Source organism: Parus major, chromosome 5 (genome assembly GCF_001522545.3).
Source record: "Parus major isolate Abel chromosome 5, Parus_major1.1, whole genome shotgun sequence".
In the NCBI taxonomy this organism is placed as follows: domain Eukaryota; kingdom Metazoa; phylum Chordata; class Aves; order Passeriformes; family Paridae; genus Parus; species Parus major.
In genome coordinates, this window is record NC_031774.1 from 55982364 (window position 1) to 55999264 (window position 16901).

The 16901-nt window shown below is 44.3% G+C and overlaps 1 protein-coding gene across 3 annotated transcripts in view; it reads right to left on the minus strand.

Annotated features, from left to right (window-relative positions):
- The window catches only part of SYT16 (synaptotagmin 16), a 73353-nt gene that overhangs the window by 29423 nt on the left and 27029 nt on the right, over positions 1-16901 (minus strand). Inside the window, exon 3 of one of the 3 annotated variants that reach the window (XM_033515259.1) lies at positions 14619-15155. In XM_033515259.1, coding sequence (XP_033371150.1) covers positions 14619-15084 — 466 coding nt within the window. In that variant the 5' untranslated portion in view covers positions 15085-15155. Of the gene's footprint in view, positions 1-11932; positions 12055-14528; positions 15156-16901 lie in introns of those variants that run through there. The other 2 variants (XM_033515258.1, XM_033515260.1) reach the window with 2 other exon arrangements.

Here is a 16901-nt window from a genome sequence, read left to right on the forward strand (position 1 = left end):
AGGGACACCAAGCAGTGCTCCTGCCCCTGCTTATTTTGAGATTAGCCACCAAAAAAGCAAAAAAGCACTAAAAAATTTCACAGAAGAGCCTCAAAGGAGCAGAATCATTATCTAATTACAATAAATCTAAACAAAAATGGCTTGTAAATTTTAGGGGTTAAAGAGAAAAAGGATCTTCCATTTCAAGTGACATTATGCAATCAGGCCAAGATTGTTTAATTTACCACATGCTGGGTAATAGTCTGAGAAGGCTCCATGTTTCCAGAACTAAAATGGGCTCTTTATTAACAGGGTGATTTGCAGAGAGGCTGTGGGCAGAGCTGGCATTCGAGCCTGTTCAACTCCCCAGAGCATCCTCCAAACACTTCCTTCACGCTGTGTGCACTCCAGGATCTATTCAGCTTAATACAGAGACTTTTTAACAGGTGAAAAGTTAAAGCTAAATGAGTCCAAAGTGCAGAGTCTCACGACAGTGAAAACAGAAGCCGAGGGTCAAGGAAACTCTCCTGTAAGAACACGATGTGAGAAGACTCTGCCGTATGCCAAGTCTGAGTGGGAGAGAAGTTATTCAGGGCTCTCCAAGATGCTCAGCTTCACTCTGTGCCTGACTTTGCTATAGATTTTGGATTATGTAACAAATGAAAACTACCAGCAATATGTGTAAAAGGTCTGTTGGGAGTACACAAGGAGAGGAGAAGTCTCAGGCAAAGTCTGAACATGCCATGACCCCAGTCTGGACTCAGCACTTCCAAAACATCTTTCATCCTTCCCACCCAGAGGATCTGCTCAGCTGGAGCAGTGTGTGATACACCCTTGGGGCACAGTGATGGCTTTACATCCACAAATCTTTATGTTTTGTGATCGTGGCACCAGTTAGGTACCTCTGAAAATAAAAGTAAGATCAGCTCTGCACCGTGTTGTACCAGAAGAGCTAGATGGAGAGACATATCTTCAAATATTCTAATTGGAGGGTGAATTAAATTCAAGCAATTATATTTCAAAATTAAAACATTCTATTGAACTAAAAACAAAGGGTACTTTTATGGCTCTTCCCTCTGATGAACTTCTCCAGATTTTCGAACTTGTTCAGGCCAATTTTCTAAATAGCTGTGTTTTTAAATGTATTTCATCTCTGTTTGTGTAAAAGAGTCATTACATTAGTCCATGGAAGATCATAAAATTCTTCCCTTCTGTGCCATAAATTTTTAGTTTCTGACATTGCCTGACATTTGGCGTATGCACTGGCAAATGATACAGCATAATTCATTCAATGTTCACCTTGTGTTTGTGAAGATGTTACAAAAGGAGACATTCAGCTTCTGCTAAAAGGCTCGCTAAAGAGATAACTTAATGTGGCACAGATAAAACATAATTGCAACCAAGTCCTTTTGCAGCTGCAGTCTTTACTCTGGAAAAATTTCCAATAAAAATCCACAAGAATCCATGTGGGTTAAGGAAACAGAATGCAATAGCAATATGCAATTAATGGAAAGATCTTAATGGTCTTCAACAAGTTGTGGACCTGGACACTCCCCTCTAAGTATTTTAGCTGCAGGTAAAATCAGGAAATCAAATTTAGGAAGAGAGGATGGGAGAACTAGGACTTGTTCTCCACAGCAAAAAAAACTCTCTGTGTTGAGGCTACAGATCTCAAGACTCCGGCTTCTTCAACCTTTCCCCATGCAAGCAGCAGCTCTGTATCCAGACACCTCTGTCCCATGCTCCTTGTGGCTGGAGGGCAAGTGGCTGAATTTGGGTCTACACATCTGCTTTTTATTCAAATACTTCTGATCAAAAACTATGTGACACAGAGGTCTCAAACTGCTTAATCACATCATGCTCATTGCCTGAAGATGCTGCCTGTTCATCCTCCTCCCTGTTATCTCTTCACCAGGAGAGAAACACAGCTTGGGCTTTAGACAGTCTGCTGCTCCTGGCCAAGGAGCCAGGACACAGCACACTTCTGACTCTCAGGTGCACCCTCTGGGGAGGAAACATGGCCAAGGATTTAGGGAGGGCTGGGACATGAACTTGAGGATCACCTGCTTCTTCAAACCTCTGGAAAGCTTGGTGATGTCATGTTGTGTCAGCATCATTTACACATTATTAACCCTGCTCAGCTCTGCATGTTAACCTACTTTATCTTTTCTTTAATGAAGATACTTAACAGAGCAAAACACAAAGTCACAACACACAGAAGAACCACTTGTAAAATCATTTGCATGTGCAAAGACGAAGCAGTAAATAAAGGACTTGAAAACTTTTTCATGCTTCCATTCCCCTGCAGCCCCTGCTAAGGTGGGGTGAGAACTTCTCTTGTGCAAAAGCAGCAGCTGAGGTGTGACCTGCTCAGGGCAGAGCCACAAACACATAAATATGGCACGTGGCTAACAGGCACTGCTGGCTCCATCTGCCAGCAGCAGATGAGCTCTGGGGACCAATGTAAATTATAACCTTTAGAAGTGAAGATAAGGCGTTTGAGCACGTCCCCGTGCTGCCCTTGCCCTCCTGCTGCCACCACATGTGGTGCATGGGGATGGCTGTACCCTCACCAGCGCTGAGCACCCTCCAGATGGGGGAAGGAGGGCTCAGGACATGCTGTATATTCTTGTCCTGGCTCGGTCAGGATGGAAACACGGTGACATTTTGCTGATGTCCCTGGCAGCAGCAGCAGGGGAGCACAGACGCAGGATGCTGGAGCGCTGGGGTGGCAGCAGTCGCTGTGCACACTCGGGTTTAGGTGTGAACAGCTCAGCTGTCCAGGGTGGTCAGGCCACTGCTCACTCTGCAGCACAAAGGGCATGGTTTGGTTGCCAAGACTCTCTTTGATAATCTCCATGGCAAACCCCAGCAGCTGAGCAAACAGGTGGAGAGGGAGGCTCTCCCGTTTTGGGAGGGAAAGCACCTTCCTCCACCTCAGACCTAACATCAGCCTCAGGTGGGGGAACTGGGACCTGCTTTTACAGACTCTGCTAGGTCTATTAAAAATCTGCAGTATAAACTTAATGGCAAGTCTTGTCACAGCTCCATAAATCTGCTGCACTCCTCCCCCAGCACAAAGCACCAAGTCCAGCTGATCCCAGCAGAAGACAACTCCTTTCATGCCACCACACTGGTAGGTTTGACCCTCTTGTCTGGTGTGCCACAGTTTGACAACAAGCCTGCTCTTCGTGCTGGAAAGCTGCTCTGAGTTGGAGGAAAAAAGCTGTGTTCCTGCTCTGATAAAAGTGAAAATTTTTTAAACATTAGTTTGCAAATGGTTGGTGACCAGCTGTCGTAAAATTTGATTACTTTTACGTAAGCTATTAAAAATAACCTTCTTTGAAATTTTCCTAGATAAAAATTATTTCAAGCTGTAATAACCCCATGGCCTAAATGTGATCTACTCAAATAATCAAAATACATAAAAATCAACATTCATTTTCTGCCTAATACCTGCATTTCTACTTGCAGTTCATGTAAGGTCTACAAATTTTATCTGATTGCTCAACAAACGCTATAAAGTTCTGTTAATATGTGTATATTTTTTGGGTGATTAAGATAAAAATAGAAAAATTACCTCAGTTTATCAAAAGTCCACGTTACACTCAAACAACTTTCTAAAAATCTTGTGTAAAATAACATCTTTAGTGATTAAACCACACCTTTCAGCATTTTCTCAACTGTAACATGAAAATCCTGGGTCCATGGGTGTGAGGCTGTAAACTTAGATAAGTGGGCTTTAACAGAATGTGAAATTCTGATTACCACAAGAAATTTTGCAAAGGCCACGTGGATGCAGGGCTCCTGGACAGCTCCTGTCAGGACACAGACCCACCTGCAACCCCCTAGAAACCACAGCAGAGCCCTTTGCTAAGAGAGGAGGAGAAGGCTGTGGGGATGGAGGGGAGAAGCTCGGCATGGTGTGATTTATTATTGGCTGCTTGACTTTGATTTCAACTTCCCCAATCCCCAAGGCACGACTGCATCGCTTGTTATGACAGTGGCTGCTATTCCTCACAAACATTTGGAAGCACACAGGCTAATTAAACGGTGGCACTGGGGAATCTGCAGCAAAAGCCTGATGTGCCTGCTGCTGAATCGCTGCCTGAGCAGCGACAGCTCCCTGTCAACTTAATATCTCTGTATTAATAACAGTAACTTAACCCAGGGGAGAGGAAAACGATCACCATTCAAACACACAAGTGGCCTGATTAGCAAAGGACAAGGGGGAAGCATTTTCTACATCACCATGGAAACTTAAATAAAGGGCCCATAATTACAATCTAAATTCTGGAAAGATAATGAATACATCTTGAGATCTGCAGATGTTGTGTAGCATATACATATTTCTAGCAACTTCAACTCAATTACTTCTATGCAGCATCTGTTTTACAAATCAACTTCCCACTGCTCATAACGAGGCATGTGGGATTTTTAATTTATTTTTTTTCCTCAGAGGAGACAGTGGGGGAAGAGGAAGGGTGACCCCTTTTTTCTGGAAAGGTATTTCAAACTACCACTATTTATTTAGAAATTTCAAACACCCAATCAGTTACAAAGTTAGCTTACAGGCATCCAAATACACCAAGCTAAAATGCATGAAATAAATAATTCAAGAATTCTCTGCGGTGTTACCAAGTAGAAAGAATAACTCATCATTTGCTCTAAGCTTACCCAAGGAAAAAAAAAATACTGAATAAAATACATCATGTAGGTGTGAAATACAGAGGTACCGAATACATCTTGTCTGCCTGCATGTTAAAAGAACAACAACAAACAACAGTCATTTTGTCAGAACAATGGAACTTTTCCAAATGCCAAATTTCTGGTCTTCCTACACATTTAATGCTGCCTTTGTGCGTCCACTTTTGTCTTAGAGATTTTGGTTCTGCTCTACGGAAGTTTCATGGGAACATCACCAAGCCCTGAAGGAAGCAAGAGTTGTACACAAAAAAAACCCCATTTGATCACATAACCAAGACAATATCAGTACATCCATGCATAATGCATAGACTCAGAGCATCCCAGGAGCACTCACTGCCATGTTCCTTGCTTCTGCAGAAGCAGTCACACAGGCCTGGCCTTAAAATTTTCATGATCAGGATGACAGAGAGGAGCAGTGATCTGCAACAGCTCCCACCTCAGCAAAACCCAGAACTGCACACAGAAGGAAAAGCTTTTCTTTGGAAAACTGGAAAGGTCTGTGGCAAACGAGGGACTTGTTAAAGCATCCCAGGAAAAGGAGGAACATTTTGTACAGGGAACACGCAGCAACACACACGGAGTTACAATTCCTGGGTGGCTGCAGCTCTGTGGCAGTTCTCAGACTGGAGCCTTCTTCCTGCTCGTGCTCTCAGCCCCTTGAGCTGGGAATTCAAACTGGAGCACAAAGAGCAGGACCTGCCTGAATTAGGCTTGACTAAGGAAGAGGGCACCCAATCCAAGCCATTCCCTTAGATCCCAAATGTGTTAAAAAATGCTGGAGTAGACCCACGCTTCTACACACTGACAGGACACCCCTGACTAACACACACTGGTCATTTACTGCCGAGGGGGATTTCTCCTTACACCATCCCTATGTGTTTTCACTCCTACCTGCCAGGTCTAACAACCAGGGAATATTTGGTGTCCAGTGCTAAAGGTGAGGTTTGCCCCACTCTGCTGAGTGCCAACACCCAGTGCCCTGCTTTTGCTTCTCCCTCTGTCCTCACTCCATCACCAAATCAATTAGGGAGCTACCCGAGGTGAGTTTGTGTGTTTGCAGGTGGAGAGAATCACAACTTGGAAATCTTTGTACCAGGGGATATTTACAACAAAAATAATTTTTAAGAAAAGAGAACAAAACAGCAAGAAAGAGAGTAATCAGAAAAAAAAAGGACTTTTTTTGGCTCTAACCACCTCTACAGTGAAACAATACAGCAGTCAGAGCAATACACACCAATTCTGCACACAGCTGTGCAAAGAAATAGAGGACTGCCCACAGAAAACAGCATGAAAACCAGCATATTTTCCTGTTGTTTCTTTCCTACTCACAAAATTGCATTTCAAAAATAGGAACATGGGATTCCACATCAAACTGACTCTCACTGTGATGCCTAAGGTTCTTCCATAGCTGCAGGAAATGGCAGCCAAGAGACTGAACCACAATCATCCCAAATTTTCCCAATCACCTACTTTACATCTTACACGTGGAGCAAATATGAGTCAGGCTCCATTTGTTCTACTGGGTTCTATTACCACAGGCCCAGGATTTGTGCAGAAGTGGAAGAAAAAAGGAGATTACACACTGTGGGAGACACTGGGAAGCCAGGAAAACCCCTGGTGTGGATGCAGTTACACCCATGAGTCAGCCTGCACCTCCCTGACAGCTCAGGTTGGGCTGTGTGCAGGAAACATGCAGCTGCAGAGGCAGAAAAGCCCCTTCTGTCAGCAAATGTCACCTTACACTGGGGACACTGCAGGGCACAGGTGGAGCTGAGTGTGCTCTGGGGTGTGGGCCTGGAGATGCTCATGGGCTCAGAAACTAAACAAACTGCTGGATGCCAGTGGCTGGTGAAGTAGAAAACTCCTTTCCTTCCAAAAGAAAAAGGACTTTCACCTCACCAGTGTTACTTTTAAGACAGTTTTCATACCACAATGGGTTGAATTCCTGCAGGTTACCCATCCATCATCTCTTCTATTTGTTCGTTTGACTTGGATATAAACTTCTGCTGATGCAAGGGAGTCAGCTCCTAAACTTCCTCCAGTATGTTTAAGGAAGTTTCTCTGGATTGGCACTCTTTGTTTTTAGCTATCAGAACTCAAACTGGCCAAGGAAACATCCAGAAAACTCAGGTCACTGACTTTGCTCCTCTTTAAAGCGGTTTCACCGCTCCACAGGAGACCCAGCGTATGCACATACCATTCACAGCACCCAGCCATCAGCTTCACACCCACAAGCTTTTGTTTGCTGATTAACAGTGTGGAAATGGACTCCCTCAAAAAGATATTTGTTTGGATTTGATACAGAAAACAACTGCACTGCAACGAGGCAGATATTTATTTTCCCACTGATTTTTCTAATTGAAACTTTGTTTGCTGCCAGAGGGTTGATTCACCACAGTCCCCCTTTTCTGTAACACCACAGCACTCCTGGGAAAATCACCAGCTTTGGGAGCAGCAGTGGGTGGGGATGTGGTGCAGCAAGGCTCGTGTGCCAAAGCTGTCACCCAAAAGGGACAACCCTGAACTCCTGCCTTTCCCCTCTTCCCTTTGTTTTGGTTTCAGCAATCCCATGGCCAACTCACCTGGTCCAGAGGTAACAGGGAAGGGGCTGCTGGCTCCAGTTTGAGGCAAGAGGCTGGGCTCAGTCACCACGCTGGTGAGGCCAGGCAAGGGAAGCAGCTCAGCTGTGTGACAGGGGAAGGATGTTCTACCCCAGCTGCAGTTTTACATCAATAAGCGGCGATCGCAAAACTCAGGCCTAAGGGTTTTGTAGCTACATTATTTATGGCAAAAAGTCTAACCCCCAAACTGACCTTGAGACACAGAACTCCAGCAAACCACAGGGCTCTCATTAATCCAAATTCAGGGCTTTCTCTCCAGCACCACCTGTCTCATTATTTGCTAGAAAATACTCCCACAACAATTATGCTGTGTAGATTGAGCAGGTTTGAATACCTCTCAGCCTGAGGAAGTAAATTCCTCCCCACACCCAGCTTGTGGGGACAAGTCCTCATGAGTCCCTCCAGGGATGCTTCATCTCACAGGGGAACTGAGTTCTTGAGTCAGAGAAGCACCTGCCTGGACAAGAGGGAACTTTAAGGTGGTGCAATGATGCCATGAAAGCATCAGTTATTTTCATGGTCATGGGAAGGGATTTTCTACAGATTTTGCTAAGGACTGATTTAAGATTCAACCCAAGTCATTTGTGCTGGCCTACAAACAGGTACTGATCAAGTGTCCCTAATTCCATCTGTGGAAACTGCACAAGACTCCCACAAACAGCATCTGTGGAGGTACAGCCCAACCACAGCCTCCTCATTTCCTTCAAGATCTCCAAAGCCCAGCAGTGACATTCCCTGTCTTTGAAACTACACAGTCTTACCTTTACATGACTGTAATCTCCCTATTTGCTTTCAATACAGAAATTAATTTCCCCCTTGGTTACTGAAACTACTTGAGGAGCCTTTGAGGCCACTCCAAATGATGGCTGCTGCCACCAGGTCATTACAACAGCCAAAAATTACCTGGGCACAAGGAAGTCATATCCACACCCCTGTCTGGCAAAGGGTGAAGATCAACAGCAGCTCACTTTTTGGCAAAGTGATGCCATCTGATATAAGCTTACATTAGTGGGTTTTGTGCTGTTAAGCATTGCAAAGAGGCCAGGAGGGAACAGGGATGGATTATCTGTGCTTCCACCAAGCCCCTGGAGGCCAAGATAGCAACAACTGCAACAGAAAAGAAAAAACACACACGCACACAAATTAAAATTAAAAAAAAAGAGACAAACAGTACTACTGTTTGTGTCAGCACCCAGAAATACTATGTCCCAGCTCTGCACAGAGTGCTGCTAGTATTGCCTGCACGTAACCTCCACCACAACACAATGAGATCATTCACACCTGCCTCGGCTGTAGTAGGAGAGGGAAGGTGAGGAGGCAGGGTTTCTAGGAGAGAGGCAGCATTTCCCAGATGCTGCCAAGATGCTGTTTATTGGTAAATGAAGTCTCTTGAGTCCTAAACAACCTTCCCAGAGGAAGACAGAGTCGCAACTGCCATATGGAGAGTGGGAAGAGGATGTCACTTAGCAAAAGTGGATCAGAAAATACAGGCACAAACACACACGCTCACACACAATTTGTTCTGTAACGGCACTGAATGGCAAAATCCATTTCAACCTCTCAAATAAATCCTTCTCTATAGAGCTTATGCAACCTTCTAGATGACAAGAGCAGATGACAAGTACTCCTGAGCAGAGCATCCTTCCCCGTGCCCCTGGGGAGATGGGCACGAGGAAGCTCTGCCCACCAGACAAGGAACTTGGTGAAAACCCAAACCCCTGCTCTACTGTGGGCTGATAAAGACTCTGTGTCTAAAACCACTGTCTGAGGATGAACAGCAATGCTGACAGGCCCAAGACAGAGCTGGCAATGGCACCACCTTTGAGAAACTGTGGTTTGAACCTCTGTTTGGCTTCACTTCCCCAGCTGTAAAGCCACAATCCACCCTCCTTTTGGGGCTGTTGTGTTCTCTCATCGCCACTCATGTGTGACATCCTGCATGGAGATCCCTTAAAAACTGAAAATTTAAAGAGACTGAACTGCAAAGGAGTACTTTAAATACAGGTAGGAACATTGTACCATCTTCTCAAGGACAAAAGTCTGTGCACAAACACTTTGAGTGGTTGTGAATTTCCCATAGAGAAAGAATTCAATGCAAACTCACATCTGCACTTCAGAATGCCATGGGCTTGTACAACATTCTTCAGAGACCAGATGCATGTCCCCCGTCACATTTGTGCTTTGTCCCACTCAAGCTTCCAGGAGTGCTTTCTCTGAAGTGTTTTTGTCCACTGTCTGCCTCTGCTTTCATTCCCTTAGTCCTCATGGTGGTATTGAGTCAGTGTAGCCTCTTTAAATGTGCTTCTTGGAGTACAAGCACTGATTTTTATGGGGTTATATTCTGGCTGGAACACTGGCTGGCTCCATACCCAGACAGGTGATAAAATTCATAAACACTTCACTTCTCAATGAGGGGACTGGCCATCTATCTATTTTAGTCTCAAGTTCAAGCAGAAATGTAATTTATCCATAATCAACATCTTTTTCTTATGAGCATATTTTGCTGTATGTGTTTATAGGACCTAATGAAAGCCTCACTTCTTGCCCAGGATTTCCTGCCCATATGAAGGGTCATTTACTGAGGTCAGGAGTGTTCATATAGAGCAGAAAGAATAATTTCCTTTACTACAGCAATTACTGGCAAAAATCAATGACCCCTGTTAAGCTGGAGGCCAAGGCAAGTAAATACAATAGTGCTTTCTAGATTTTAGAATTCCCAGAGCCTCAGAGGTGTGCTTCCCTTCACACACGTGCTGAGGGAAACTAGCCAGCCTTCTAGACAGGGGTGTCACGCTTCCTGGCATTCCAAGGTTACAAAAATTATCTTAGTGCAATAGAAATGCAACCTTTAGCTGGCACTGAGGTTGTCCAGTTGATGGGGGAGAAAAAAAATCTCTGAGGGTTTCTTGCAGTGGAAGTGCCACGCTCACCTGTCCATACACTGGTGCTGTGAGCAGCATCAGACAGCCTGGGAGACTTCCAGCACAGCCCTCACTGTGCAGAAATAGTTCAGCTCTCACTCAGAAGGCTCAGCTCTGCCTCTGTGTCTGTCCCCGTGCCTTTCCAGGGCAGTGTCTGGTGAGACTGACAATTTAATGGTCACTTTGGCTTTTTATTTGCAAAGGACAACAGCCCTGAGGGAGAAGTAGGCTAAAGCCCATTTGCTTTTGCTGCACAGTCATTGCTGTTCTTCACTTTTTTCATTATTGCTGTTTGTTTTCCCTTTTAGATTCATGCTGGGAAGCAGAACTGGCCACCTCTACCCTTCTACTTGCAGTGCACTACTTTCAGATGTGGTTTCTTGCTCCACAGTTTGTTGCTTGGGACTTTTTTTTCACTTCTTAAGCCAAATGTGCAGTGATGGATCTGGCAGCCACGCTCTTGCCAGCCACCCCCAGTCAGCTGAGCAGCAGTGGGGGGATGCAAAGGCTGCTCTCTCCCTGCTCTGCACTGTGAGACAGTTCCTCTGTCACAAACACTGAGGTTAAACAGTGGACAAGGGTCTGAGACAGCAGGTTCATCTGTTCCTGCAGAATTCACACGATTTGCCGCTGGTGGCAGCAATCTGCATTCAGGGAAGACTCTGCCTTGTCATCATTAACTTCTTAAACACCTGGCACTGCAACATGCCCTGCTGAGCTACCTTCTCAGTATTAAACCCTGCATCAAAAGCACCCAAATAAATTTTAAAAAAAAAAAAAAAAACAAACAAAAAAACCCCAAAAACTTTTCCTTGCATTTGTTTGAAAACTTTACTACCATCATTTAATTACAGACCAGCAGTGGGCAGCAGCCAAACCTGCACCCTGTGATTAACCTGCCTCGTGGTGTCTGATGGACATTTGACTTAAAAACCCAAGAATTTCATTGCTCAAACAATTTATTAGATCCCTAAGCCTAAAATAGGTTTTCAGTAATGTGTGCTGCTTCAGAGCCTTAGAAAATCTACTCTGGGAGCCAAGAAACATTTCCTAAAAGGTAAAAATGGGATCAAAAACATATTTGATAAAAAGGAGAAGGAGTAATGATGGTTTTTAACCACAGTGTTATTTTATTTCATCTCAGAAGCATGCTGTCAGTTTAAGAGAAGGGAACATCTATTGGATTTTATTTTGCATCTCTTTTAAAACAAAATTATTCTCACCTAGGGCTGAAGGGATTTTTCCCCCTAAACCAAATAAACTATATATTGGAATGACCTTGTAACAGGTTTTTGTGGCTCTTTAATCACTGGTGGCTGCTAAATGAAGCATATCTATTTTCTCTTTTACATTACTATTGGCAACCAGGTCTTCAGTAAGTGCCCAGAAATATTTCCATGGCAACAAAAAGCATTCAGCATTGCTACTGTTTTGTGCCAATTTAGCTTTAAAATATTCTATTGTGGAGAGAAATATGGTACATTAAGTGAAATAAAGTCAAGATGCAATGTTCTGAAAAGAATACAAGGATAAACAGGAAACATGTATTTTGCAGGAACGGGGGGGGGGGACTGCCAAATGGAAGGAAAAATGTTCAAAGCTCATTTTGATGCTACTGAACAGCTTTGCTGAATGTCAGCAAGTCCATGTGTCACTTACATTGTCACTTAGGGTTAGGTAAAAAGCTAACAGAAATAAGGATACCTCAAACATCTTCTCTTGATCATTTTAATCCATGACTGAAATTTTAAGTTGCCAGGGTATTACAGTCTCTCTGCATGTCTAGGTTACCATCAGAGCAGTTCACACTCTTGATGTTAGAGAATGAATCTAAAGGAAAAAGAGGAAATAAAGAGTTGAAAAATAAAATACAAAGAGCATGTGTGTTTTGGAAGTGAAAGTTCACTTAGAGGAGTGAAACGAGTTCTTCCACATCAAAGGGTCTGTGGAAGACATTTTCAAATCACAGTTCAGGACTTTCTCTCCCATTACACAACTTAGTTCTGAGAGAAAAAGGTATCAGTTCCCAGCCCTCTAGCCCTCAAACAGCCAACTTTTGTGACTGTGAAGTCTTGAGACCATTGGATGGCCCTTGTACAGTGAATTGCAGAGGTAAAAAGATTAAAGTCTATCTGAGACGATTTGGAATGACATTCCCTAAGGTGTAAAAAGCTGTGCAATGCTCCCTGAAGTGTTTAGTGAGGAAGCAGAGAGCTCTAGGATGCAGCACTGTAGGTGCTGGGAGCTCTATGGGACCAGCCTTTTAGTCCAGAATGGCTCCAGGAAGGCTGGGGAGCAGGAAACCCAAAATACATGGAGAGAGCCAAACAGCAACTTGGTCAGTACCTGCTCTCACCTGGGAGAGACGAGCAGAGGGATGAACTCATCCCTTGAGCTGCAGGGATGGGTCACTCTGGCATCTGTCTGACACTAAGTCTCTCTCCCCAGGAAGCTCCATCTGGTTCATCACCCACTCCTAAGAACCCTCTTTCTCAGGTGACAAACAGCTCTGACAGGGACAGCAGCTCACTCCTGGCCCCCATTTCCCTGAGAGCTCACCACCTCCCCTCCCACCCACTGAGCAGGGCCCAGGGACAGGAGCTGCCCCAGGAATGATGCATTTGGCAGCTGGCTGACCCCAGGAGTTGCTGAGAATTGCTCCAAAATGTTGCCCCTCCTGAGGCACAGGGGTGCAGGCTCTGCAGGAGACAAGGCTGTGCCCTAGCACTTGTCCAAGAGGATCCCAGCACTCCCTGGATGGACAGCTCTGCTCCACAACCTCTGTGCACACACTGCTGACACAGCCCAAGCACACACAGCAAACCCAGCAGTGCTGGCTCGGTGCCCCAGACAAACCCTGGGGCAGGATATTGCACAGGCAATGTATGGGGGCACCAGAAGGTAGGGCTTGGGCTCCCAGAGATACAGCTCTGAGACCTTTAATCTGAGAGCTGGCAATCTTTCATTTGGAATACAAAACAAGCAGTCCCAGTTTGGGAGGCAGAACAGCTAGACCAAAAGCGCTTTTTAATTATTTACTCCCTGGCCATAACAGAGTGAGAAACAGCAATAAAGAAAACAGCTAATTTTACAGTCATTAAAGAGCACTGTCAAGGTTTATACCCTCTCAGTCTGATATTCCTGTTAAATATGAAAACAAACAGGCTGATCTTCCACAGTCTGCAAAGAAAAGGCTAAATATGTAATCCTCCCTAGAAGCCAAGAGGGAAGAAAAGCTCCTGGTCATAATAAAACACACATTTTCAAGAGCATCTACCACCTGCTTAAAAAGAAAAAAAAATAAAAATCAGATATTTGAAGCCAAATTCTGTAGATCCTCAGTGAGTCTCAAGTTCTTCAGCAGCTCCATATTGTAGAGCCCAGTCCCCCCATCCTCTTTCCACCCTTATCCCCATTCCTAGGATGTTTGTAAAGAGCAGCTTTATGCCATCAAGACCCAAGGATGGTGTGAGCAGGACTGCAGCTTTCCTGGGTGTAGTCAGGGCCTACATCAGATCTCTGTGACCCAGGAAAGCTCCAGCCACACTTGTGGTGGCATGGAGTGAGCACAAGTCATGTGGCTGAAACTCAGCTCTGGGCCTCAAAACACTCCTGCTGTCATTTAAAGATCAGAAGTCATAGTTAGGCCTATTTAAAACTGAAAATATCAAACTCAGTTCTCCTTCCCATAATCTCCTGCCTGCTGTCTCTTCAGTCTTGTTTGAAAAGCCTGTGGGGGTGGTGGGAGGGAAGGAAAGCGATTTGGGAGCCTTTCATCCATAAAATCATGAGATACGGCTGGCTTTTTAGTACAGCATTTCACAGCACATGGCACAGTAACATCTTGAGATTCCTGGCACAAAGAAACAAGGTTTGAGATAACATATATATATATATATATGTATGTGTGTGTGTGTGTGTGTATATATATCTTTAATAGCAATGACGCAAAGGCAGATGGTTCTCAAAGCAAAGGTTTAAGGCTAAACATTCCCTTTGAAGGGTCCTGCTACCAGAAACTAAACAGGGGGGAAGCCAAAGCTTGCTAGAGCAATGGGGCCTGATTACCTTCTGATACACAGCATTTCACCCTGGAGATCTCCAATTCTTTCAATGAGATTAGTCTCACAAACGAGGGAAGAATTGGAAAGGTCAGATATTTCTTTGGGATTTGGGGAGTTTTATTTTAGCTGTGGGAAACAGAGACAATACAGAACATAACGAGCAGATTAGCAACTAAATCAAATCAAGAGCAGGAAAGAAGGGCCTGGATAAAGCAGTCAGGGTGCCAGCTGCTTACCTGCACAGCGTGCCGTGCCATTAGCACTGTTTAAGGAGCCACCCAAGCTGAGGCTGTGCTCAAGACCTCCCATCCTCAAAGAGGGCTCACCTTCTTCCTCAGCGATGGGAGGAAGCCGATCAAGAGGCTGGAGGTCTTCACTTGTCCAGTAGGATCCATTGGTTGTCAAGGTCCTGCTGCTTTCAACACACTGCTCTGGCAAGGTGCTGGTATTTTTAATTCTTTTTTGCCTCTGTGGACCCGTGTCAGAGCCGTGAGGGAGGTTTTGTGAAGCAAGATCAGGGCCTCCAATGCAACTGTCTTCTCTAGGATAGAAATAGTCCTCATCCCAAAGGTCCAGGTCTTGTTCCTCATCTGATTCCTCAGAATAATCCTCATAAACACCTCCATTATTCTCCAAGTCCTGGGTCCTCTCTTCTTCTGGCTTACGACCCACTCCACTCAAATTCAGCAGCGAGGCAGATATGGAGTCTCCTGCTTGTTGGATCGCTTCGTATATTTGAGACATCCAAGAAGAGAGTGGCTGGAGGAAATTCTGAGCAGCCTCAGAAGCCATGTTTTACACTATGCCAGTGCCTGGTGATCAGTTGTTCAGCTTTGCCAGCGTGTCACTTATAATTCAGGGAGCTACAGAATAAGCACCATAAGAAATTACTGTAAATTGCTTGTCCATCAACACCTGTCTGCACACTATCTATGATAGAACTCTATCTATGTCTAGAACTGAGAGAGGGAAATGGAAAAAGAACTTCTACTCATTGGGAATACCACCAGAAATCCAGAAATGATGGACAAATTGTACGTATTCCTGCAGAGATCTGGAAAGCTTTTATTCAATTGCTAAACCTTAAGAGCACAGAACCTTGGAACACACAGGTAACTTTTTGAAGTGCACACACTCTGGTTACAGCTGTCAACAGACCTGGGGGAAAAGGGTATAAAACAACCTGCAATCAAAAATCTCAGATAACCTCCTGGCCCCAGTTTCCTTAGCATTAGCATGACCAGATGAGAAAACTGAAGGGAGGAGAATTTGGAGAGAATTATGTTTTGAAAGATGAAAATGGCAGGCCTAAAGCTTGCAGTAGCAGCCCATGGCAGACAAGCATCTCAAATGTTTTGCTCCAGAAAAGTTATGCAGAAACTCCCTCTGCCCATAGCCCAGAGCTGTTTTGCCATTCACAGAAATGAGGGGGAAAAGAAAAAAAAAGCCAAACAGAGGAGGTGTAACATTATAGGTACAAAATTACTGGGAACAGAAGCAAGTTAACAAAAACACTGGTGTCATCTCGATATGATACTTTTTCAAAATTCATCTAAACTCTAAATAAAAACATAACTTGCAGAAAGTTAGCATGCCTTTTTGCCTGATATACATCTTCCCACATTATCACAAGACAGATATTCTTTTAGGAACTCTGAGAAGGAGAAACCTACAAGTGGGATATGGGTTTAGGAAGAAAGAAATAAATAAGTGCAGATTTTAGACTAAATGACAACTAAAATGAAGCTTCAAAGTTAATATAAATGTCTTGCTGGATTGAGAGGTCTAAAATCAATCAAAGTATGAAAGGGTAAATACAGTGTAGCAGCAAGAAAATAAGCTCAGCAGCAATGTATATTACCTTGTGAAATGGTCTCCAGAGAAATGTAGTGGGAATCTCAGTGTTGTGGATCTTTAAATGGAGCACAGACTAAGGAGACCCCACTTTGCTTGGTGAGCAGCTCTTCTAGACATGAGATCAGTGACTTAAGAGGACTTTAACTTTTAAAACACCTGTGCCAAATAAATTTGGTTCATTTATGTTGATTTATGCTGCAGACACTTCCAACAGGTTTATTGTCAGCTTCAGCATGTGCTAAGAACTGCAGCCCTAACCAGGGCAGTAAATGAATGTGGGTTACTAAAGGCATTTTTAAAGCTGTGGTTGTCACAAACGCCCTGGGCTCAGGGCACACACTGTTCCAGCATCCATCTGGCAGGCTCCAGCCCTCAGCTCAGCCCCTGGGACCCAGGAAAAGCTCCCTGCCATGCAATAAATCTTTGGCAAGGAACAGACAGTGCCATAGCCTCGCCTCCCAGGTGAGCTGTTCCCTTCACTGACTCTCTTCTTTCCAACCCTGCCTTTGGCAAAGCCTCTCTGCTTTGTGCAGCTGATTTTCTCATAGACCAAAAAGAAATTACAGGCTCCAAACAACCCATTTGCAGCATAATGTGGTAAATCTACTGATAAATCACAGCACCAGAGAAGTCACTGGGAGGAGATGGTACTTTTAACAGTGAGATTCTCCCAGGCATGGAAGGACATAAACTCTGGTGGGTAAGTGCCAGATACTGGAGACATTTTTAACCTGGCATTTATTTACAGACAA